The sequence below is a fragment of the Mastomys coucha genome, unplaced genomic scaffold (assembly GCF_008632895.1).
Source record: "Mastomys coucha isolate ucsf_1 unplaced genomic scaffold, UCSF_Mcou_1 pScaffold13, whole genome shotgun sequence".
NCBI lineage: Eukaryota > Metazoa > Chordata > Mammalia > Rodentia > Muridae > Mastomys > Mastomys coucha.
In genome coordinates this window covers 73,949,480-73,972,512 of record NW_022196895.1, presented here as the reverse complement: position 1 = coordinate 73,972,512, position 23,033 = coordinate 73,949,480, and the positions used below count along the sequence as shown (strand labels likewise).

Genomic DNA, 23,033 nt, shown 5'->3' with positions numbered 1-23,033 from the left:
CACTCGGGAGTCCCATAGAAGGCACAGGAATCAGAGACCCACCCCTTCACAGACTCGGGAGTCCCATAACACCACCAAAGCAGAAGCCATAGTCTACACAAAGGGAGGACCTGGGACAGATCCATGCAGGTTCTGGGCATGCTCCCTCAGTCTCTGTGAGTTCCATACGGGCTTTGATCAGTTGATTTAGAGGGCCTTGTTCTCTTCCCTCCATCCCTTAGGGCCATTATACTTTCCGCCTCTTCTTCTGTAGGGTTCCCTGAGCCATGAGCGGAGGAGTTTGATGGAGAGTTCCCACTTAGGACTTAGAGTTCCAAGGTCTCTCACTTTATGCATATTGTCTGGGTCTCTATTCGTTTCAGTTTGCTTCCATAGGATGCTTCTCCAATGACAGCTGAGCAAGGCACTGATCTGAGTATAGCAGAATGTCATTAGCAGTCATTTGATTGCTACTTCTTTTTTCTTTCTTTCTTTCTTTCTTTCTTTTTTTTTAAGAACAGTAGTATTTGGTTTTACCCTAAGTTCCTGGGCCATCAAGTCTCATGGTCTTGGTCACCCAATCAGTGTTGGGTTCCATCTCGTGGAATGGGCCTCAAGTCAAACCAGATATTGGTTGGTTAGCCCCACAAGTGTGTGCCACCATTGCACTAGCAGATCTTGCAGACAGGACACCATTGTTGATCAGAGGGTTAATGGATGGGTTGGTGTCTATGTTTCTCTTTTGGTAGTGTGCAAAGTACCTTTCTGTACCAAAGACACTAAGGATGAAGGTTCTACGTAGGCACAAGCTCAACTCATAGATATCCAATGGGTTGTGTGAGTGAGTGTAACAATGAGGTCTTGCTGTCAGCTTGTAGAAAGAAACCTGTGGCCTTGGCAGCAGCCAAGTTTGGTTTTTTGGGTTATTTGGGGATTTCCATGGATCCTTTTGACTAACAGTTCAATTAGATGTAACCTAATCTCGACACTTGGAAGCTTCATTTGGTGACAAGAATTGGCCAATGGGGATTCTCTCTCCCCCATTATTTGACCATTTAGACTGCCTTCATATATGTATATATTTTAGAAAACTTCTACTCTACTAGGTTTCCATACAGCTCTAGCTGTCACAACTACAGAATTATTTTAATTGTTTAGATTTATTAGATGTATTGTTAAATGTATATGCACCATGTGCATGTCTGGTGCCTGTGAAATTCAGAAGAGGGTGTTGGTTCCCATAGAATAGGAGTTATAAATTATTGTGAACCACCCTCTGGATATTGGAAACCAAACCCAGGTCCTCTGCAAGAGCAACAAATGCTCTTAACTGTTGATCCATCTCTCCAGCACCCTAGGACTATAGAATTTATTTCAACATGATATTTGTATTGATTATTTGGGAATTTCACATCATGCACCCAATCACACTCACTTCCCAGTTTTTGCAGGTCCATGCCCTGCTTGTGACCTTACGCACCCACCCCAAGAAAAAGAAGAAGAGACACAAGTCCAATTTCTGTTGCCCGATTTGGATTATAGAATTTTAAAGGTGGAAGGTCATTAGCTACGCCAAGCTTCCTCAGTGAGGACAAGTAAACAGTGTCTCGATGCAAAGACAAGAAGCATAACAAAGACTTTTAGACTAGGGGTCACTTGCGGGGGCTCTACACTAACTGTCACTTACCAAATCATACATGAAAACAGCCTAAAATGTTTACAATATTTCTAGAACATGTCTAGCGTTTCAGGAAGTCTCTAGGAAATACCTTGGTACCTTATACCCCAGTGGGAATCTAGGAAGGAGGTGTACATCTGGCTCTCTCAAAGTTTCTCCTCTCAAAGTAAAAGCCATGTGTTCCCCAGAAGCGCTCATGCCCAGCGCTGTATGAGGGGCTGCACCTGACTGCCTGATAAACGCTGGATGCCTGGTAGGTGATGGAGTGAGGAACTATTTGCTCCAGCCTGTGCCTCCCCCTCTTCTCTCTCACGGTGGAGGGCACGGTCATCCCTCTGTTCCCCTTCATTACCCACTGGCCTGGTGTTGGCCCTGGTGCCTAGATTTTGTATTATCTGCCTAGTGACCTGAATTCTGTTGACTTTGCAGCTGTTACAAACCATCCCTGTTGGGGTCGGCCAGGTGTACGGCTGTGACAACCCCTGGACAGGTGGCGTGATCCTGGTGGCTCTGTTTATCTCCTCCCCACTCATCTGCTTGCACGCAGCCATAGGGTCGATCGTGGGGCTGCTAGCAGGTGAGACAGAATCCCATCTCTGTGGGGGGAAATCTTTAGCAACATTTTTCTCAGCCCATTTCTCCTTAGCACACAGAAACCACTCCAGACTCATCTTCACTAGAGTGTCAAGCGTCATCGGGGGAGAAAAATCTATTTTCCTCTGCCTTGCATCTCCTCCAAAGAGAGCAGATTAAAGTAACAGAACATGTGGGGAAATGCAAGGGTCCTTACTGTGGAGCCCAGCAGTGGAGGGAGTTTGGGCTAGAGCAGTGATGTCCCAAGCTGGGTACACGTGGTTCAGCACTTGCAAGTGTTAAGCAAGCTAAAAGGAAAAGTTTCCTAAAATTGGATTGGCATTTCCCAAGTGTAATTTCATATTCCCACACATATGTAGATGTATGTACACACATTTATATATGGATATGCTCTTTCCCATAATAGAGTCAGAAAATAGGGTAGGGGACCCTGGGAGTACAAGACTATATTTGAATTAATCTAATGTTTTGCAAAGACTTTTAGAAACAGAACTTTCCAAAAAAAAATTGTAACTGGAAATAATTTTGAATTCATCAAAACCTCGTAACAACAATGCAAGAGGCACTGAGCCTTTATCCATAGTCGCCTACTGTCTACACCTGCCCCTGAGCCTCTGACACTCTAGACTATGTGTCTGGACATATTTTTTTCTCAAGCCTCTGAAACAGAATTGAAATGGTTAACAGTCAGCTGCTTGGAGTGAAGGTAGGTTGCTCCTTAAACCAAACATCATCACACACACATACACTCGCACATACACTCGCACACACACACACACACATGTGTGTGCACACACAGGCATGCACACATACACACACAAGCATGCACGCACACACACATGCACACACACACACTCGCACACACACACATGTGCGCACACACACATACACTTGCACACACACTCGCACACACACATGCTCGCACACACATGCATCCACACACAGCATGCATGCACACACACACATACGCATGCACACATATACACACAAGCATGCACACACACATGCACACGCACACACTCGCACACACACAGATACATGCACACACATAGCATGCATGCACGCACACACACACATGCACACATACACACTCGCACGCACACACACATGTGTGCGCACACACAGGAATGCACATGCACACACACAAATATGCATGCACACACACACATGCACACGCACACACACAGATACATGCACACACACAGACACACGCACGTGCACACACACACTTGCACGTGCACAGACCACTGTGTGACCCCAGGACTTTCTCGCCGTTTGGTTTCCTATGATCTTGTGATATCTACAGAGGCCCCTCTGATCAGCAGAGCTGGAGGGATATGGTGAATGAGGAGACAGAGGCCACCTTGAGGTCTGGCAGCAGTCATGGGAAAAAACCTTTGTTCTATGGTCCAAGATTACCCAAAAACATCACACACCTTCTCTCGTAGCCCTGACCGTGGCCACTCCCTTTGAGAAGATCTACCTGGGCGTTTGGAGTTATAACTGTGTCCTCTCCTGTGTCGCCATCGGAGGCATGTTCTATGCACTCACCTGGCAGACACACCTGCTGGCACTTGTCTGTGGTAGGTTTTTTATTTTTTTATTTTTTTAAGAAAGTGACAACTGAGCCCCTCTGGCTGGCCTTTTATTAGTTCTATGTCTGCGCTGATTCATTATCAAAATCGGTGGGGACAAGACGAGGACACCCCACTCTCAAAGTGAGGACTATCGACCCTGTGAGACACCATGATGAATGTGCAAGAGGATTAAAAGGAGGTGTAACCTTTAACCTCTGCCCTCAGCAAGTGCACAGTGGTGGGAGGAATACCTGAAAAGTAAGGAACCATGTCAGGTCAAGGCTGCCTCAAACACCAAGGCTGTAGAAAGGCCAGCTCTGGGTCTGGGCCCCTGTCTTGCTAGGACAGTAGCTGAAGAAGACGGGCTCTGGGAAACTGACTCTACTGGTCTTGTTCCTCCGCAGCCCTGTTCTGTGCATACATGGGAGCGGCCCTTTCCAATATGATGGCAGTGGTAAGTCCAGACTGTCTGAACACTAAGCTAAGGTCTTCCTCCCCTAGCAGAGCTTCCAGGCACCTGGGGTCTTATAGAAGACTGAGGGAGGGCTAAGGGCAGTACAACCCCATCCTTTACCCAATGTGTCAAGATTTACGCATAATTTATTTAAAAAATTATGAGCATGGTAAAGAATTTTGAGCATGGAGTTCTAGGGTGCACATATGTTGAATGACAACCGTGGAGAACAGGGATGGACAGATGGCCCTCTAGGTCTGGGTGTAAGACCCATTCAGACCCAGCATTAAAAGATTCTGAGTGTGCACTGGAAAGATGGCTCAGTGGTTAAGAGCACGGATCGCTCTTTCAGAGGTCATTTCCCAGCATCCACATGGTGGCTCACAACCATCTGTAATGGGATCAGATGCCCTCTTCTGGTGTGTCTGAAGACAGGGACAGCATCCTTACATACATAAAAATAAATAAATAAATAAATAAATAAATAAATAAATAAATAAATAAATATTTGGGCTGGCAAGATGGCTCAGCAGTTAAGACCACAGACCATTCTTTCAGAGGTCCTGAGTTCAATTCCCAGCAACCACATGGTGGCTCACAACCATCTGTAATGGGATCAGATGCCCTCTTCTGGTGTGTCTGAAGACAGCTACAGTGTACTCATATAAAAATAAATAAATAAATCTTCTGAAATCAGGAGTTCAAGGTCATCCTTGACTGTATAGTGAGTTTGGGCCCAACCTGGGTGTTTTGAAACTCTATTTTCAAGAAAGAAAAACAAAAAACAAAATTAGAACTGAAAACAAAAAGATCCTGAGGGTACCCCAAGAGAGCAACACCTCAATTCCTTCTGACTCTAGGCCTACTAATACCTTCGCCTGGCAGAAGGCAGGGCTCTCCATTCTCAATCTCTATCACATCTTTCTCCTCAAGTTTCTGGCCCAAGACAGGAACCTAGCAACATCCTTCCATTTCTGCTTTCAATTTGCAGGTTGGCGTGCCACCAGGCACCTGGGCCTTCTGTCTCTCCACCCTCACCTTCCTCCTCCTGACAACCAACAACCCTGGCATCTACAAACTCCCCCTCAGCAAAGTCACCTACCCGGAGGCCAACCGCATCTACTTCCTGACCGTGAGACGCAGTGACGAGAAGCCCCCCAATGGTGACTAGCTCAGCGCCAAGCAGAAATGCTCTTCTTGCCTTCATCCGTGTGTTCTCAACTCTGGGCCAGTCAACCTGGCCCACACCTTTCCCTGCCTCTCCTCGCACCTGGGTCAAATCAAATCCACCTGTTCCTCCCTAACCCTCAGGCTGATTCGTCCCCTCTGCCCAGATCTTCATAACTACTGGTTGTAGCATTAAAGGAAGCTGGTATGCTCTTGCTGGAACTGGGAGTGAGGAGTCTGATTTACATGTTGCTGGTGTGAAACGAAACCATTCCTTAGTCTAGTAAGAAAAGGGTTAAGAGAGGATTAACAGCTAGATAAAGGCCATAGCTATAGCACTGGCCAGGCTGAGTGGCCCCTATGCAGACCGGGAGTAGAGACAAGTGAGGACATGTAGCAAGAAGGAAATGCACTCTGGTTTAGAACTAGGACGTGGTGGCCACAAGGCGCTTCCTACAGAAGAGGGCTTTGGCAGTGAGGAAAAGTGACGTGTGGGAAAGTGGAGTTACTAATAAAGAATCTAGAACCTTCGAGCTTTCCCTTCCAGTAGCAGCTAAATGGCTTTTCCCAGCACTCGGTATGAAAGCCCGTTTCTCCGTTATGTAAAAACAAGTGCCTCATAGCTAATCATTACATGCTCCATCTCTCCCAGTCTGAGACACTCAAGACTTTATAGCCCTTCCCCTCTGCAATGCGCACTTCTAAACTCCGGGTACATCCCTAGCCCAGGTGTTTGGAGCTGTTTATTATTCTTACTAATGTGCCTCTTCCTCCTGCAAGAATCCATACTCAGCCCCAGCTCCTGCTTTGTTCTCAGCCCTAGCTCATGCCTTGCTCTCAGCCCCAGCTCGTGCCTTGTTCTCGCGCCTGTCCATCTGAGCTCACTGTTAGCACTGAGCACTGACTTCCGATCACTCTTTGCTCCTCTGTTCGTCATCCTGTCTTGCAAGCTCCGTGCTCATCAGTGTGTGACTTCTTCAGAACTCTTCCCCAAGGATCTGCTTCAAGTAAGACCTGAAAGAATGCTGGTGATATGTTTTCCAACTCTTTGCATGGCCACAGAGTCTTGTCCCGGGCCAATCAGTGGCATCTTATCTGGTCAGGGGATGCCCAGGTGGCCATAAATGCTGTCTCTTCATTCACTATCTCTATTTCGAATGAGACACAGGTTTCTTTTTTTTTTTCTTTTGTAAACAACCTTCCTTTCTAGATGTCCACGTTGTCTCCAAAGTTGAGCCTAGTGCCCGTTCTCATTGACCTGCCTTTCAACGCATAAATTGAGGCCTTTGTTCCACTCAGAGATTTTGCTCTGACATTGGTGTGATTTGCACTTTTCTCCCCTTTCTTCCTCTGACTCTGGAGCCTCTCTCCACCCACCTCGGGCCTCCATGACCTCTGTTCTAAGCATCTTGCCTTCACCTTCACAGTTGTCACCATTTATCTTTTTGTTTTGAGGTATTTTATGGGTTCTTTCCTGCAACTCAGCAGACACATTGGATATGGGGGTTCAGAAATCATAGTTTGGGTTCTATAAAACCTTTGGGGTACAGCTGCGTGTAATCCTTCATGTCTGCTTCCTCTTGCCTTTGAAAACTATGTGACCCCAACTTCATCCATCCCTTCCCATTTGGGTTCTCATGTCGGTGACCACATAGCATCTGCCTGTGCGCTGACCATGTGTGTTCATTCACCCAGAAGATTCCTTTACGTGGAACGATTAATATGTTACTCAACCCAGGACTTGACAATAAACCAGGAAAGAATCAGACCTGACCCTGCCTTCAAGGAATTTCTTTTACGGTGATTTGCCTGGCCAGCTGAAAAGTCTCACCTCAGACGAGGATGCTGGTCAGACAACCTGAGCGCAGATTAGCACACAGCACCAGTTTTCCTATCTAGGCAGTTACCTGGTTGGGTTAGTCTTCTGTTCATGGATTATCTCAGGTATGATTTTAAGGACTCCAGGAAACTTTTGATGCCTCTTCTCCTGTCCCCACAGCTTCCCATAGCTGCTACCCAAGCGTTCCCAGCCATCCCTTTGATTTAAGATTTGGAACCTGTTAAAATATAAACAAGCCCTGGGATGGTAATGAAGTAAGCATGACCAGTCACTTGCATCTTAGATGGTAGGCGACATTTATGAGAATAGGTTTGATTCTAAGAGGAGGAGGATGCCGAAAAACATGAACAGCATAATCCGCACCTGTCTGTGAAGGAAAGGGGCTGAGACGCAGCCAAGCGGGGCAAATGGACTGAAGGATCCTTAGCCGGCTAGAAATGGTGGTGGTCTGCCTCGGGAAGAAAAACAGATAGAGCCCTGGCTATCTGCAGTGGATGGCTCAGAAGCACAGAGGTGACAGCGGGATGATTCCGCAAAGAGGGTGGCTTTGTAACAGTTGTCCAAGCAAGGGCAGCTGCTTAGACTCAGTTTCCCGTGATGAAGCAACTGGAGACCTGTTGGGGCACTTTGTTTCCTGGGCAGAGGGCTCGACCAAGTGGCCACTACAGCGTCCCTCTCTAATTTCAAAGTAGCCGTGATTCTATGTCCCTGAGTCTACATTGAAGAACAAAGAGGAAACATCGCTAATGTGGCAGAACATCAGAACACAGAGACAAAAGTCACTAAAAATAGACCACTGTTGCTTTGAAGATTTTTACAGAGTTTAACCAGTCAGTCATCGGTCAGTTTACCAAAATTCTTACGCTGGTTACTTGAGAGTATCACTCACCTGTCTCTCCCTCAGCCTGCCCCTTTCCATTCCTCTTCCCTCTGAGCGTTCTTCCTCTCTTTGTTGCTCTAAGAGCCAGCCACTATTTGGTCTTCTCGGACTGCATTGGTGACTCTATCCACCCAGTATTCTCCACCCACCCACCCCCATACACCAGTGTGCATCCTGTGTGAAGCTGAGCCTTTGATCCCTCAGATCTCAAAAGTTGTGAAGGACTTGAGACATTCTTATCTACCATCAAGTAGGAGTCGTTTCACAGGGACCAGAAATCCCACCAAACCACACCACACACAGTCTTATTTGAAAACTCCTTTAAAAGAATCCACATTTTATAGCGGGGCATTTTTTTTTCCCTCTAGCTGTTCCAAGAAGATAGATGAATCCATAGGGGCCCATTCTGCCTGGCGTGGGTCTAGACCTTTAAAAAGCTGACGTGGGAGGAAGGACAGCAAGTCCCCTTGAAGTAACCGTTTACGAATGATAACTCCGAGCCTCCAGCCTGTTCTTACAGTCAGGGGCGGGAACGAAAGGGAACCAAGGAGACAGACACACTTTGGAGCACAAGTAGCTTGAACTTAAATTTACTCAACAAATAGTACAGCTCTTTTCTCCAAAGAATCTGACTAGTGCGTAGGCCCAGGTATTAATTTCACCGCCCTCCTTCAAATATGGAAATGCAGAGCTGAAGGAAGTCAGAACTACTGAAGAAAAATTCCTTTTCAAGTGACTTCTGATCAAGCCCTCAAGGCCTAAAGAGACTGTGGGCCTCCAGGTGCCCTTGGTAGTATCCTCCAGCATCAGCTAGGACCTCATAGGTAAAAGATTCCACCATGTCCTGCCTTCTAGATAAACCATGCGAATAATATGTGTGGCTGAGAGATGCTGTATTACCCCATGGTTCTGGTTAGCTCACAAACCCAGTGTGACATTCCCAGGTGACTTCTTCATGGTGACTTCACAGGTGTCTCTTCTTTCCAGCTTGGTGGTATAGTATTGTTCATAAGCAGCATCCCCCACACGCTATGTCTGAGCAAACCAGGATGGATGCTTGAAAAGCAGGTCTGAGCTCACCATGAAAAGTTCTAGAGGAGCCCTAGAGGAGCCAGAGCGAGAGTGCCAAGGGCATCTAAGATGGAGCTGAGAGACTAGACAGCCAGGAGAAACAAAAGCAAGAGGCTTGCATATGAGGAGCAGTCTGTCCTGGACCCTGAAATGGCCTAAGTGTGGAATTAGTCTCTCAACCAGCCCCCAACCTGTCCCTGGAATGTGGGGGCACCTGAGTGCCTCCCACCCCTCTTGTTTGCTTTTCATCCTCCTTGAACAAGGTCCTTCTTTGGGAGTCCCAAACACCTGGTGTAGGAAGGCAACCTTTGACGTCAGCAGGAGAGTTTGTCTACTCAAGTGGAGCTAATGTCCTTGGTGTGCGGTATCATTCTGATCCTGGGGAGGATGGAAGGTGGCATCCCAAGTGTATGCTGGGAGCAGTATGTGAGTATGAGGTTGATGACCCATAATACTCTTGAAGTCAAGCAAAGCATGTTTTGTTAGCCCCCTCCCCCACAGGTCAGTCCACCAGACCCATGGCTTCATGGAACTTTCGAGAGCCAGCCTCCCTAATATATAGACCTTGGGGTGTATTTTGGCCACAACGGTTAGGCCATGCCCTTCTTAATCTGAGAGGGCGCTGGTAAGCTACCAGGAGACCCTTGTCAACAAGAGTTAGGGGGAAAGGTCTGAAGTTTTCCACAGAAAGCCCACGTTTAGTATTAGGCTGTGCAAAACTTTCCATTGAGACACCGATGGCAAGCACTAGTCCCCAGCCCGTGCCCTGCCTGCTGGGGAATTAAGTGTGCTCATTGAGGTTGGAAGGCAAATTGATCCCCTAAGGAGACAAGGCTTAGGTCATCGCTTAAAGACAAATACTGAAGCTAGAATTCTAATGAGAAGCGGGTAACGCCTGAGAGACAATAAGGAAACAACTAGACAGTTGCAGGGTAGCCCTGTCAGGGCACCACCTGATTCAGCTGGTAGAGAGACCATGACAGCTAGAATACATCTCCCTTGAGGTGCTCAGGAAGCGTCTTTAGTCAAGAAGGCCAGAGGGCAGGAGGGCTGGCTGTGGAGAGATGTTTGTCATTCTTCTTCCTCCTTCATTGGAAGACCTGTGGCAGGTATGGGTTCAGGGGTAAAACTTAGCGGATTCACAGAAAGTTGTCAAGAGGAAGGGTTGAAAGATGCAGGGCAGTGAGGAGGTTCAGGCATAGGAGACTCCGCAGAGCCTGAAGCTGAGGACCACAGACACTGGCAAGCATCTCCTTCTCAAGTCTGATGATCTAGATTTCTCCAGTCCTATCTGAGAATCAAAAGAAGCCCAGGTAAGAGAACTGTGGGCAGAAGGGAACCAGGTAGATGGTAACCTACAGGACCATCTGGCTTTTCAAAAGAAAACTCTTCTTTCTTCCATTGAACTGTATCAGGGGAAGGTGGTCTTGGGATGGGGAAACCTATTAAGAATACTAGCAAAAAAAAAAAAATCAGATCTTGGAAGCTTAAAGCTGGAAAGGCTCTTAAATATGTATAGTTCAAATCTCTTGTTTCATAGCTGAAGAACCCTCAGCTAGTCCAGAGACTTACCCCAGCAATCAATGAATGGGGGCTGAAGTTTAGGTGTGCAAATTGACCACCTGAGCTGTTGGCCTGTCTTGTTCATCATGTGATAGAACCATGGTAACAAATTGGTCCCAGATCCCCTTTCCCAACTCTCCTGACCTTGTGTGTCTCCTGTGAGCCTTGTGTGGTCTGTCATCCTTCCCACGCATCTTCAAGCCTTACTTCCAGGAAGCACTGTGTTGAAATGAGCCTCTGGGTTCAAACCTCTGGCTAATGAGATAAAGTCAAATACCTTTTTCCAGGATGTCATTACCTGCCTGAGGCTTGACCTATCTCTGTGTTCTGTTCCCTTCTGTAGACATGCCAATAGAACTGGTTCATTCTGCTCCAGATGTGTCTACACATCCCAGCTCCTTAGCAATCTATTTCCTTGCTACCCTCATATATACCAACTTCAATAGCTTATACTTATTCCATACAACTGAAGAAATGGGTATTTTGTGAATGACAGAGACTGTAAGGGACATTATTCCAGCATATAGAATTTATCTCATTAGACCATGAACGGCCTTACAAAATATGTGATCTGCCCCAAGACCAAAGCATAGGGTTAAAAGTATTTATCATACAAGAACTGAGGTAAACGTGTGTGTGTGTGTGTGTGTGTGTGTGTGTGTGTGTGTGTACATGCATGCAGATGCACATGTATGCATGTGTGTGGAGAGCTAAAGTTGACATTGGATGACAATCATTCTATATGTATTGAGACAGGGTCCCTCACTGAACCCAGGCATCATCAGTTGTGACCAGTCTGCTAGCCAGCTTACCCCAGTCCCCTGTCTCTGCCCCCCAGGTGCTGGAAGTACAGGGCTCCCACACCTGCTGGGCTTTTCTGTGGGCCTAGGGATTCAAATTTTAATCTTGATGCTTGTGCCATTAGTGCTTTATCCATTGGGCCAGCTTCCCAGATCTAACATAAAAGTTTTACTACAAAGTTCTAAAAGTTTTAAAACACAGTGGATAAATTCTCAGAGAAAGAAAGAATGGAGTACTTTAATATCAGGTAAGAAATGTGACTAGGATGTGTCCCATGGGCCATTTGTGTCGGATCATATTTGAGTAGACAGGAAGTGAGTAACTCTGTCATGGCAGAGAGTGAATTTTATAACTCCATTTGTCCTTCTGAGGATTATCCATTTGGAGTGAGGTACCAGAGGTCATTGGGAATTCAGCTGTCATTGTTTTTATATGACCTTACAATCCACTGTGTCAAGATTGAAGCAATTGGAATCTGATTGTGAAAGTAAGGAAATTTTAGTTTTAGTTGGGGCACCCTTATTTTTATCTTTTATTTATTTATTTATTTATTGCATTTTTGCTTTTATTTATTTATTGCATTTTGCCCTGGCAGATCAACAAGGTCAAATTATTGACAAAGGGTGAAGATCTCTTTCTTCTGGAACTATTTAGGAGCTGAGAAAGAACAGCAGGTGGCCCTTGGTTGGTATTACTGTTCTCTCACACAATCATAGGAGCATAAGACACCAAGGTTTGAGCCTCACCTTGAAGGGGGTGGTATCACAGAAAGTTGAAGGCTAGCCTGGGACATCACTTGGAGGTCAAGTGGGTTATCAGTGTAAACAGTTATCCCAGAGACACAGTCTTCTAGATCCCAATGGCCTATAGTCTGGAAGGTACCAGTTCTACCAGAATGTGAAGTAAGGAGAGACCCATGGTACAGAGTAGGATTAAGACAATAGCAATGGACAGTAATAAAAGGATAATGAAACCTATGGTGCTTCCAGGTGGCTAGAGTGATTTGAAGAAGACAGATGGGAAGTTTAATAGTGATTGTGAACACTGGGAGCCCTATACCCAATATAGGGCCCAGTGAGGTTGAGGTACTAGGAGTTAGAATTCAAGTCAAGAGCTAGGCCAGTTAATAAGTTGGATTCTAGAGGTATCTGAAGGTAGGTCTCACCTGGACCTAGGTGGAAAGGGAGCCATCTCCAGGTGGCTCACCAGAACAGGTTGCTTGAATTTGGAGTGGTAACTCTGGGTGGATGAATCAACAGAGCCGCAGGCCTTGTAACTTGATTACAACTGAAGACATTAGGAGGACCCGATAAGGTCAGGTTCAGACAGACACAAATGGCCTTTTTACCCTGAAGGAGGGTTAGAAGATGGACCCAGTCTCCCAGGTGACAAGGTGTGATAAGGTGATTCTGAAAGTATGTTTGAGGCCATACTTGTCCGGGCCCTTGGAGACAGCCTTGATTGTCTGTCTATCTTTGTGATATTAACACAGTGATGGAGGTCACGACCCTCTGGATCTATTATGAGGGCTGTTGAGAAGAACCTGCCATAAATGTTAGAGTAGCCCGTTGACCTTCCCAGAAGATGGAGGGTAAGAAGCTGCATAAATAATACTTAATTTTGAGAGCTTCACTCATTCCCTGGGTGATATTGAAAATGAAAATCAGGCCAGACCACAAGGATCAAGTGAACCTAGAGTGACCCCAGTGCACTCCATGATGGCCGCTCACCTCTGGGGTCCTTTCTACTTTAGTGAGGAGTGCTCCATCCACCCGGTTAAGGTGTATACCAGACCTAGTAGGTATTTCAGTCCCTTGCGTGAGGAAGGATGTCCGTGACGTCTGTTTGCCAGCCTACCAGGTAGTTCCCCTACTCTGCAGGCTCTAAAAGGAGATGGAGTCTCACAGCTCCTCTGGGATTATCCTGACAAGTGGGAAAACTTTGGAAATAGACTATGTGAAGAATGCCTGTCTGTGAGAGGAGGCCCCATTAGAATTTGGAGAGCTTTAGCCCACAAATGTGTAGTCTGAGACGATTGTTAAGTCTTTTCCATTAGGGGGATTGAGGGAGCCAGAGCTTGTTCTCTGGAATCTGTCACTATCCCTCTGGAGTGGCTGTAAAGCCCTGGTCTAAATCCTGTTGAGTCTTTTGAACTAGCATACTGAAAGCGGAGGAAGAATGCTGAGACCAAGGCAGGCTCAAGCTGATTCTCCTGTTTGACTTGTTCATAAGCTCAGTTTTTACCCAGAGAAGTGTCAATGTGGTCTTTATGGTGAACCTTGCAATATAGTATATATGCGTAACAACCTTCTGCATTGGAGGCCAGATCTCCGTAAGGCCCAAACTTCAGGGGCATGTTTAACTGAGTCTTATCGGCAATAAGGATGTCTCCTTTCCAGACAGCCGCATGGCTGTGGGTATCACAGTATGAGCAAGGAAAATCCGTATTAATATTTCTTCTAATTTCTGGCCCTAAAAACTGTCGGGGTCTTTAAGAACTCTGTGGCAAGATTGGATGTTAGTGAGCGCAATTTCAAAACTCTAGACAGGAATGAAAGTATCGCATACTTTAAGAGGAATTTGTTGGGTGGTGTAGCGGTCTCGAGTAGAGACTGCAGGGACAGTCTTTAAGGCTTCAGATGATTCAGGGCCATCATGAGACAGGGACAGATAGAAGGGCCATAGAGCGTTTACAATTCTAGTAACTTGGAAGAGACTCAAAGGTGGGATGATAGCTCTCTCTGAGGAAAGAATGGGGCAACTACACAGGATCATAAGTAGATCACATTTGTAGATCACATTGAGTAGATGACATTTGTTCATCATACAGGTTAAAGGAAATAAAAACCAAGCTGGTTGGATTTTTCTTCCTGCTATATTAGGGTTATTCAAGGGCCATCCACAGACCTAGAGAAGACAGGAGCTTGTACAACCTCAGAGCTGAATATCCCTCAAAGGGAGGGTGGGTCTCCTTCCATGCTGGGCTCCTCATAGTCAAGGAACCGAGTCAGGGGCATTTGCCTTTCTTGGCTTTATCTCTCTCTAGGAGAAGAGATGATCTTGTATTCCACGGGCCTCTACTTTGTGGACTGGACATGGCCTTGGGTGAGGCTCGTACCTTGGTAGCATTAGGCACTGTCAGATGAAATGTCCCAGCTAGCCACACCAAGAGCAGGAGAGAGTCTTTCGACCTGAGCCTAGGTCATGTTGCTACTAGATGGAGCCCGAAGGTTCCCTGAGATAGGCAGGGAGGAGGCTGTTGCCACTATTGCCATCCTGTGCACCTGCCTCTTATCCCTTTCTTCTTCTAGCTTGACCCTTTTGGTCTCCCAGTTATAACAGAACTTGAGTCCATGTGTGTCTAATCACTAGAGGATGGGGTCTACAGGCCCTGGAGAGTCTTAGCTTATAAAGCTATGGTCAGGATAGCTTGGCCCTTGGGGCTTTCGGGATTAAGATTGGTTTACTTTCACACAAGATTCAGTTATTATAGACCGAAAGAGAGCGGGGTGTTCAGAAGCCCCTGTGTGGTTATTTCCCATAGCTCACAGTTAACAGTTGTAACCATGGTCTTTCCAGGATGACTGTATGGCTCAGGAGTAAGAGAGCTTGCTATGCACACATGGGGATCTGAGTTCTCAACCCCAGGACCTATGTAAAAGCCATAACCCCAGTACTTGGTGGGAGGCAGGAACCCCAGTACTTGGTAGGAGGCAGGAACAAAGATGGGGCTTGCTAGTCAGCCAACATGCTCACACCCCACCCCCAAAAAATGGGAGCTCCAGATTCACCGAGAGTCCCTGTTTCAAGGAATAAATAAGGTGGAATGTGATACAGGGACACATACACACATGTGTTCCCCCCAATACACAACACACACACAGCCACACACACATGCCCATAAATACACATTCAAACCCACCCATATACACACATGCATATCTCTCCCTCTCTCTGTTTCTCTGTCTCTCTGTCTCTCTGTCTCTCTGTCTCTCTCTCTCTCTCTCTCTCTCTCTCTCTCTCTCTAACACACACATGTCTTTTTCATCTTTTTTCAATAGACAAACAATCATAGGTTTCATTCAGTCTTCTCTTTCATTTTCTACACCAGTGACCCAATAAGACCATTGGGACTCTGTGTCAGGCACAGTAACACAGCCTAACCAGGCTGCATTTGCTTACAAGCATGAACCTTAGCTGCTCAGATGCTTGCTAGAGACAAGACATAGGATCTTTCCTTGAATGCATCAGGTAGTCAGGATGATATAGATAACCCTACCAGGTTTGTCAAAGGCCACAGTGAGCCTTTGGTATCCTGGCTAAAAGATCCCAGCTTGGATTGTATCTGGGAAAAGTCAGACATGAAGAAAGAACTATGTACTCGAACGAACGTGCCAGAGTTCCCATCAGCCACCCCATGGAGAAAGATGTTCTCATAGAGAAGGGATAGCTTTTAAATGCTCTCAGAATTCCCTGTGTTACATTCCCTGTACAAAGGAGTGTGGGTATAGCTGCTTGGGTGCTGCTGGAGAAAGCTGTGGGTGGAAAAGAGAGGGAACAAAATGAGGAGGAAAGGTCAGAGGAGATGTCAGAAGCAGCGACTGAGCAGGGGTGCAGCTGTAGGCAGCTGACAAGCCAGCGGTTGCACTAGCTAGTGTAAGAAAGCTTGGCTACCCACTGGCCTCTCAGAGCAGGAAGTCTGGCTTGGAAGGAAGACAGAAGGTACAAACACCATCATTGGCCACACATGGCTGCTCCCTCCAGCTCTGTGGTAGTGAGTGACAGACACAGAACAGAGTGACAGGAGACAGGAATGAAGGCATCCTCACCATATGTGTAAACTCATGCCAAACAAGTTGCTGCTGTCCCCAGATCACATGCTGAGAGTGAGAGAAATCCCAAAAGGAAGAGAAGCAACCCCTCATTCTTGAAGACTGGCAGAAATGAACTCTCAGCTCATACCTTAATGGGTGACAGCAGTGTACAGTGTCAGCCCAGAAACCTTTGAATCTCACTGGAGAGTAGCCCCAGACAGATTTCCAGGTGCCATGAGCCACTCTGCCAACCACCGTAAGTCTCCGAGTGAAGAGAGGCATAAGACGATGAGGGAAGAGCTCCCTGGCTGAGCCACCTAAGTATCCAGCCAGAAAAGAGAAGTCCAGGGCTGAAGGGTGGAAGTGTTCACCAGACTAAACTGACAGAAAAGTTTTAACAAAGAGCATAAAGGGTAGGCAGGAGCACAGAAGACAAACTCCGAGAGACAGAACCACTCCCCTACAGGACAGTGGAGCACTTTAATAGCAGTTCAGAGAAGTTATTCGGCCTTTCCTCATGGGTCATTTGTTTCATGAATTATATCTGAGTGTATAAGAGGTAGGTGGCTCATTACCCTGTTAGGTAGTAAATTTTATAATCTCATTTGTCCTTCCTGAGACTGGCCATTTATGAAGGAGCTACAATCATCGTTAGGAGATAGATTGTAATTGTTTATATAAAATATCACAAGTCCACTGGGTCTAGCTGCAGGTGGTTAAAGTCTTATTAGACAGTGGAGGACTTGGTTTTTTTTTTTTCTGCTGTATTGTGGGAGGTGGTGGGGTTTGATCTCTACACTAGGGAAAGGCACCCTACGAGGCTTAGCTATATTGATCTACCCATGGCCTCTGCCTCATGTCAACCCTGTACCTCAAGATACCCCTTCTCTCAGATATGTACAAAACCCACATCCTTCCATAATGGTAGGAAGAAAAAGAAATTTTCCCTCAAGGGCTAAGTCTGGCTGATTGGTGTTAGATATTTGGGTCATCGTGTTAAGGATCGTGAGGCTGTATCTAAACTTATTGGTAAACGTCTGCAATCAATCAACGATCTGTGTCATAGATAATCAGGAGAAAGCATGGAAGAGGGTGTGTGGAAAGGCAGTATGGAAATAGTGCCGTAAGGGAAAGACCTACAACAGTGACCCAGGGCAATTTGCTTGCAATGGGGATGCTTATCTTTGTAACCTTTGGTTATTCTTTTTGATAGATGAAATAACTTATGCTTTCATTTAAAAGTCACCCCCCCATTGATTTCATGCAAAAAGTTCTGGTTATCTATAAAACGCCTATACTCCAGGAATAAAATTCAAAACAAGATGCCAGTCAATTCGTGGCTTCGTAACTGACCCCCGACCCCAGGCGGCCCAGGTAAGACCCTTCTCTCTGGACCTCAGCTTCTTTCTGCCAGTGCCTAGAGGTCAAAGGTCGCTTTCTGCCAGTGCCTAGAGGTCAGAGGTCACTTGTTATGGAAGAATTGATCAGTCCAAGGAGTTTAACTGGGTTGAAAAATATTTATCAAATATATTTCACATGTTACAGCTATGACAACTACTACTATTCCACTATGAACTGAGATAATATGTGCTTATGATCTCAAGGCACAGAAGGCTAAAGACAGAAGGACTGTAAACTTAGGGCCAGCCTGAGCTACGTTAAAAACCCCACCAACAGCCTAAACTCCAAAAACTGTAAATCTGATGACTTTTCAAGCATGCAATCAGAATCCAGAATCCATGATTCTGATCCATGAATCAGATGGAGTCATGTGGCCAAATAAGCCAAACGGAGCATCACAGAAGGTGCAGAGCACAAACCTGACAGAGAGGGCTGGACAGACCTTAGACACAGGGGGTAGAAGAAATGCCGAGGAAAGCAGCAGCAAGTTAGCATGCCATGGCAGAGAGTGTGTTAGAAGAAAAAATATGAGGCTAGAATACGACACTTTCCCTATCATAGAATATCTAAGAAGCAAGGCAGCAGAGCTGGGACACTGTGGAGTTAGGCAGATTACTGAGTTCCCAAGCAAAAATTAAAATATAGTTTTAGAGTTGGAAGATAGAAGGGATCGGGAAAAGACAGATCAAACTCAGGAAGACTGGCAGTGCTGACGCACAGTTTGAGGGTGCAGAGCAGACGAGAAGACAGTACAATGCCATTCTGAAGGAAAATGAGCCAAGAATTACCTAAGTTATAGCTGGCCTTTGACTTGCTGATCTCATTTACAAGACTGTCGTAAGATTTCATGAGTTTAAATGAGATATCAGCTCATTTATACTTGCTAATATCTTCCCCATAGCATGAGACAAAAAGATCAAAAGAAATCAAAATTTAGGTGAGTCCATTGACTAACTAATGTGCTGTAGGAATGGAAAAAGAGAGAATCGTGCTCAAAGCACCAGCTGTATAGGAAGCCCGCTTCTCCATCGTTATAAAGAGCCACACCCCCCATTCTTAAAGGATGGACCATTGGTTGATGTATTAAAAAGCTGGAGCCTCCTATAATAAAGTATTCTCATGAACCAAATCCTCTTTATTCAGCTTGTCTCTCAACACACTGCCCAGTCCAGAAATATCAGGACGTTTTCTTCAAGGTGTTTTCTTGAGAAAGTGGGAGGAACAGTTAAAAGAGAAATGAACTTTAGAATACCTAATGGTGAGTATCACATTCTGAAGCAGAGTGGAACTGACAGAGCAAAAACAAAACACCTATAGGATGCAGGATGACACCTATAAGATGCAGGATGACACCTATAAGATGCAGGATGGCACCTATAGGATTCAGGATGGCACCTATAGGATGCAGGATGACACCTATAAGATGCAGGATGATGCCTATAGGATGCAGCATGATACCTATAGGATTCAGGATGGCACCTATAGGATGCAGGGTGGTACCTATAGGATGCAGGGTGACACCTATAGGATGCAGGATGGCACCTATAGGATGCAGGATGGCACCTATAGGATGCAGGGTGGTACCTATAGGATGCAGGATGAGAAGACAAGTCTCAAATGCCAAACACAAGACAGAGCCACTGTCTACTCATGGCTCTGCTAGCAGTTTGGCCACAGACAAGACACTCCATTCCTGCAAGCTGAAGTTCCCAAACTAAAATAAGAGGAGCAGAATGAAGAGTCTCAAAATTCTATTCTTTCTTTTTCCAGTTCTAACATTCAAGGCCTTGATATGTATAGAGTAATCTTTGAAAACATTAACACCCATTTACACAGCTTTGCTTTACCACCCCTGGGTATTTACCCAGTGCCTACAAGTCACCATATCACAGCAATGTGCATACGCCATTGTTACAGCAGTACTCACACTAGATATATTGCAAGCATCAATCAACAGAGGAATGAATACAGAAAATGTGATATGTATTCTCAAAACATACACTTATATCTATACATTGTACCATATATATAAACATTTTGTCACAATAAAGCATAAACCAATGTTGCTTACAGGAAAATAGATGCAACTACATATAATCATGCTAAGAAAATTACATCGGTTTCAGAAAGACAAATATTACACACTCTCTCATGTGTTCCTAGACTTTATAGAGCCACAGAAATCATATATGTACAGATGACGTGAAAATAAAAAAGAAGCCACGTAGAAAATCAAAGTGAGTTTTGGGCAGTTGAGGCAGGAAGGGAGAATCACGGGTAGGGGGAAGAGGATACGTTCATGTTCTGTGCATGAAAAGGGCCTTGGGTGACCGAGTGTGATACAATGTTTAAGGATAAAATGAGTCAACAAGAATGCTTTTTGCTCTCTCAGAGGACCTGAGTTTGGTTCCATGTGCTCATGTGAGGTGGTTCTCAGCTGCCCGTAACTTCAGCTCCAGGTTATCTAACCCCTTCTCCTGACCTCCAGCTCCAGGTTATCTAACCCCCTCTCCTGACCTCCAGCTCCAGGTTATCTAACCCCCTCTCCTGACCTTCAGCTCCAGGTTATCTAACTCCTTCTCCTGACCTCCAGCTCCAGGTTATCTAACTCCCTCTCTTGACCTTCAGCTCCAGGTTATCTAACCCCTTCTCCTGACCTCCAGCTCCAGGTTATCTAACCCCCTCTCCTGACCTCCAGCTCCAGGTTATCTAACCCCCTCTCCTGACCTCCATGGCACACAGACACAAAGGTGGCGAACATTTGCTATACAAAGAAATAATTTTAAAAGGAAAAGAAAAAAATCATCTCATTTAGCACTCAGACCCTCCTGCTCACCAGAGAGAGAGAGAGAGAGAGAGAGAGAGCGACAGAGAGAGAGACAGAGAGAAAGAAAGAGAGAGAGACAGAGAGAGATAGAGAGAAAGACACAGAGACACAGAGAAAAAGAGACAGAGAAAGAGACACAGAGAAAGAGAATGATCTCTAGCAATGAAAAGTCATACCGCGAAGCTCAACATGGGAAAACTTCTGTCAAAATTATAACCAAAGTGTAACCAGTAGTAAAAAGCAACACATATTGTTTGTGATATAGTACTACAGAAACAGCCGTTCTGGCATTCTGTCTAGAGAATTGCCCATAGTGCATTGGGCATGACATAAGAACGTGAGAGCCAGAGAGCTCGGGAGATGACAAGTTCATGTTGGCAGGTTCCGACGCTTCGTACAATACACATCGCGAGCACCAATAGGCAGCATCGATCCACCTCCAGGAGAAAGGAAAACTGGTTCAAAGCTGAGCTGTTATGGAGGGACACAGGCAAGGCCACCACAGGCTGATCTTAGAAGTGTGAGCTACTGTGTGTGGGCTGACTTATAAAAAGACACACTAGATGAATTTTCCTCTCTGAAAAAAAAATATCAAAGTTGGATTGAGATTTTTTTTTTCTTAAGAGGTGTTTTGGATCCCTCAAAGAAATTGAGATAAGGTAAAAGTTTTACTTCACAGTCAAGCTCATCTACAGAGTCTTTGTTACTGTTGCTGGTTTGATGTCTCTAGAGGCATGAGAACTCGAAGGTCACTCCTGCCCCAGAAAGAGTGCTTCTGAACACACAATGAGAGCTCCAAACTGTTTTCCTTCTAAGACACCAGGAAGAAAGTGCCACTAGAGTTCTACCTTCTAAAACATGAAATAGTAGCATACCCTTGAGGGTATGGACCATGTCCCTGGAATGGTCCTAAATAGTCCTTAATGCACATATGTGCATTGGAATGCTTAATAAAGCCGGTTAGTGGAGGGGGAAACAGCAGGTCTTACTTAGCCCAGGCTGCATACCCAGGAGTTACTCGCCTGCTGGCAGTGACACATGGGTTACCAAGGACAGAGCTTCCGGGCCACATGCCATAGAACATTTGCAGCTCTGCTGATGGGGCAATGCCAGTGTGACTCTACACACAAAGGGACATGGTCATCTGAGCCCCTGAGCTCAATCTCTGTTTACTATACTATGATGTCGGGGGAGGGGGAGGGTGCTGGGGGAGAACGGGGGACAGGACAGGGGGACAGGGATGGAGACATTTACTGAATAAAATTTAATGTTGAGTTATAGCAGGTGAGATATCATCTCTAAGCAACCTGGGCTTCGTGATCAGATAGGGTAGATCTCGATGGCATCTAATGGTCCAATCACATCCCGTCAGAGGTCTACCTTCAATGGCCTGGTTTTTTTTTCTCTTATTAACTAAGTTCTTCAGCCACTTTTTTTTTCTTTAAACTTTTATTGCATTATGATGAGAAAAGTTACATGATTTCAATGTATCTGAATTTGCTAACATTTAAAAACATATTTTAAGTAAATAGAATTAAATCACATTCTTGTTTCCCTTTTGTACCCCCACTCCTCCCAGAGACCCCCCTTCAATACCTACAATATCTTTTTTGTCATATTCCTTAAAATTTATAAAATATTATAACAATAAAAATAAGTATTATAAAAGTTGTTTGATATAAAACAACAATCAATTTAACAGTCTTATGTAGATGCTCATCTACAGCAATAGTGAAAATACATTTTTCTCAATATAAATTTTAAATAACTCCAAACATATTAGCTGTATACTTCAAAATAATACATCACTACTGGTATTTTCTTAAATGCACATAAATATATAAAGTCTTTTTGTTTGTTTTGTAATTAGTAGAGTTTAAAATCTTGGCTCTTACTGTAGTACAAGCCCAAAATAAGAACGATTTTTAGACATTGGGTTTCATTGTACTTCAATGACCCTCACATCGTGAAAGGATTTTACCTCCATCATAGCTAAGCTGAGAGTTGATAGTTCTGCTCTTCAGCCACTTTTACAGGACTTCAGGGTTCCTAGTAGGTTGGCCACCGATGGCCAAGCAATGCTATAACCACCTGCAAACTACTGTGAGATTCAGATAATTATGGAAATGATCACCTATTCCTTGTAATGTCCAAACCTCACACAGCCCAACTACAGCCTTTGTCAGACAATAAAAACCTGTCACTTCTAGTTCAATATTTATAAAACATTTAACATTCAACATAAAACACGTCATTTTTTTAAGTTTTTATGGGCTGTGGAGATGACCCGGCTCAGTAATATGCTTGTCATGCAAGCCTAAGGACCTGATTTGATCCTCAGCACGTGTGTGTTAAAGGAGGCAGATATAGTGGCAGACCCTACGATC

At 45.2% G+C, this 23,033-nt stretch overlaps 1 protein-coding gene across 2 annotated transcripts in view; it reads left to right on the top strand.

Annotated features, from left to right (window-relative positions):
* Slc14a2 (solute carrier family 14 member 2) overlaps positions 1-23,033 on the top strand; it is a 435,832-nt gene that overhangs the window by 391,810 nt on the left and 20,989 nt on the right. Inside the window, exons 8-11 of one of the 2 annotated variants that reach the window (XM_031366111.1) lie at positions 2,087-2,234; positions 3,700-3,834; positions 4,233-4,282; positions 5,274-5,445. In XM_031366111.1, the coding sequence (XP_031221971.1) occupies positions 2,087-2,234; positions 3,700-3,834; positions 4,233-4,282; positions 5,274-5,445 (505 nt within the window). Of the gene's footprint in view, positions 1-2,086; positions 2,235-3,699; positions 3,835-4,232; positions 4,283-5,273; positions 5,672-23,033 lie in introns of those variants that run through there. The other variant, XM_031366112.1, reaches the window with a different exon arrangement.